General features: G+C 35.8%; 1 protein-coding gene across 1 annotated transcript in view; it reads left to right on the forward strand.

Annotated features, from left to right (window-relative positions):
* LOC113240400 (CUB domain-containing protein 2) overlaps positions 1 to 2,765 on the forward strand; it is a 275,798-nt gene that overhangs the window by 257,563 nt on the left and 15,470 nt on the right. Inside the window, exons 8-9 of the mRNA XM_026477689.1 lie at positions 1,539 to 1,674; positions 1,919 to 2,017. Of these exons, the coding sequence (XP_026333474.1) occupies positions 1,539 to 1,674; positions 1,919 to 2,017 (235 nt within the window). The remainder of the gene's footprint in view (positions 1 to 1,538; positions 1,675 to 1,918; positions 2,018 to 2,765) is intronic.

Genomic DNA, 2,765 nt, shown 5'->3' on the forward strand with positions numbered 1-2,765 from the left:
ATAATGTCTTTTAAACTTTATGCAGATAGTTATAGAGTTTAAAACTTTCAAATATGTAACGTAATTAAGCGTTCTATGCTCTACACAACCACAAATATGATCGTCACACTATGCGTGTGGTTGTCACACTATGCGTTTAAAAACAATGTATGATTGAAGATTTTTTCCTGAGTGCGTTGAAATCTTTTGTATGCAAATAATTGTAACTTATAACAAATCTTGTTTGTTTTGAAAATCTTACACAGCAAAGGCTTGATGGCACAATCTTATAAAGGAATTTAGCTTCAATGGGTTTAATTGTTTTGAGTAGTTGGGGCGGCCACAGCTTAAATTTGTTTTGTAGACTAAACGATGAAATGAGCAAGTTGTGTACCTGCTGGTACGTATAACATCTGTAGTTGCACTCGGAGCTTTAAATTGCAAAGATCTGGGGACTGCCACTGTGCCCGTCACATAAATAGTTTTTATCATATTATTATGTATGTTAGTCTATAAGGTATATGTTTTATGGGTCTTTTGAAAGTAAATATATAAATAAATAAAAATAAAATAATAAATTTGATAATTCCATGTGCCCGTAATTTCACCAGCACCCTTACCATTCAAAACCGGTAGTAATGCTCACATTGTTGATTGGCGGTAGAAATTTCTATAGTGGCAGTCCTTCCCTGGACGAACCCTTTCACAAGGAGCTCTACTGCACTGATAATAAATAATATAGTATAATGGATTGACAATGTTAATAATAAACCATTTATTTCAGGCCATAGCCCATAAGATAATGGTGTTAGTTACAAAAGAAAAACTTAGAACTATGTTAGTATGATTACATTGAATTTTGAGATATTGATAGAAAATTTAAATATTAAAATTTGGAAAATGCATAATTATTACTTAATTTGACCAATTGTAATGTTTACCCAAAACTTTAAAATTGTATTGTCAAAACGATGGGCAAACATCCTCAGGATGCCATTGCCACTGTCACGCACTCGCTTTAGCAGAGACGGCACTTTTTAACGCCTGATAGCATAAAAGTCTTCTGTTCGGGATTCAGCAAATACACTGACGGATGCACTGCAGTGCTGTGGCAGTCCCAACAGCATCCTAAAGATGTTATTGTAAAGCACTCGTATTGCGTAGTATGTACGCTGTGTATACCTAACCCATAGACTACTCGCATACATTGACTGACAAAAAGTTTTAGAAAGCGTAACTTTCACGTCTTTTGTACAACCAGTGAATCTACGGGCCAGCATATTCCCTCTCACAGCCAGCGCTCTGCGCTCCCTTTCAATATCCAGATCATCTTTCATGCTGTCAGTAATAACGTGACCAAGATATTTAAACCTATCAACTCTATTAAGAGGCGTGCCACCAAGCGTTAACGATGGTACAACATCTGGATAGCATTTACCTGCCTTTACAACAAGCAGATCACTTTTTTTGAGTTGCACTTCAGCCCGTGCTTAGCTGCACGGGCTGTACCTCTTACAAATTAATTATTAATTAATAAATAATTAATAATTTGTTTTCAGATTTTATAAGTAAACATGACGCCGAGCACATTAGGGGGTCTGAGTGCGATCAGAAGATTCTCAGTAAAAAGGAGTCGACAGGATACGTGTACCATCCAAATTATCCTTTTCCTTATATACAAAAAGTTGTTTGTAGGTACGTATAGTAATGAATAAATAACTAAATTGACTAATAAATTAATTAGTTAGTTGATTGATTAAGTGCAATTTAATTTCAGTCTTATTTACAGTATAATCTAAGAACTTAAATCAATATATTGATTTAATTGATTCCAACAAATCAACATTTCGTTTTGTTGGGATCATGAGTTGCATTTCTTTGAAAGGACAAATATAAACGAATTTAGATCCGAAAAAGTAAGTTGTGTGTTGTGTTACAGATATTTTATATATGGTATGCAAGATTCACAAAATTTGGAGCGTGTGCGGCTAGAATTTCAGAACTTTTCAATACCTAAAGGAGAAAAACCGAAACCTGAGTAAGTACCTACCTAATAAAAATATCTAAATAAATAAAGTCTGTTAAAAATATGAATTAAAGGTGTCTCAACGGTTCCATTGCCTGTGGCGACATATACCTATGATTTTGATTTCTAAAGTTCGAAAATGTCACGAGGAAACCTGCACTTCGAATAAGGCACAAAGGCAAAGTCCCTTGGAAAATGTGTGAAGTACGCCAACATAATTTTTTGGTCATTTTCTGTTAATTAATGTAGACAGCCTTATTTTAACCGACTTCGAAAGAAGGAGGTTCTCAATTCAACAGTATTTTGTTTTGTATGTATGCATGTTACGTGATTTGTGAACTGATTACGATGATTCTTTTTATGTTGGAAAGAGGGTACGTTAGTATTGGTCTCATTTAAATTTGAAGAAAATATTCCACCTCTAAGGGCCGTATTCTAGAACTCTACTCAATGCTCAAGTCAGGATTTAAGTATGGTTTAAAGCACTCGAAATCATACTCAAGTCCCTGCCATTAGGGTCGTATTTCCAGTACTTGTGTTTCCAGTGCAATCCTGACTTGAGCATTGAGTAAATAAATAAATAACGCACACACTCAACATAGCCCCGCGAAACCCTGTGTCGCGGGTGCCATGGACACACATATAGACAACCACAAATTACTCCCAAACTCACGAGAGAAATAATTGTAGGCCATACAACTATTTCTCCCGGCCCGGGAATCGAACCTGGGACCTCTGCGTGGCAGTCCGGCATGGTAAC

The sequence above is a fragment of the Hyposmocoma kahamanoa genome, unplaced genomic scaffold (assembly GCF_003589595.1).
Source record: "Hyposmocoma kahamanoa isolate Upper Pololo Valley unplaced genomic scaffold, ASM358959v1 138, whole genome shotgun sequence".
NCBI classification, from domain to species: Eukaryota; Metazoa; Arthropoda; class Insecta; order Lepidoptera; family Cosmopterigidae; genus Hyposmocoma; species Hyposmocoma kahamanoa.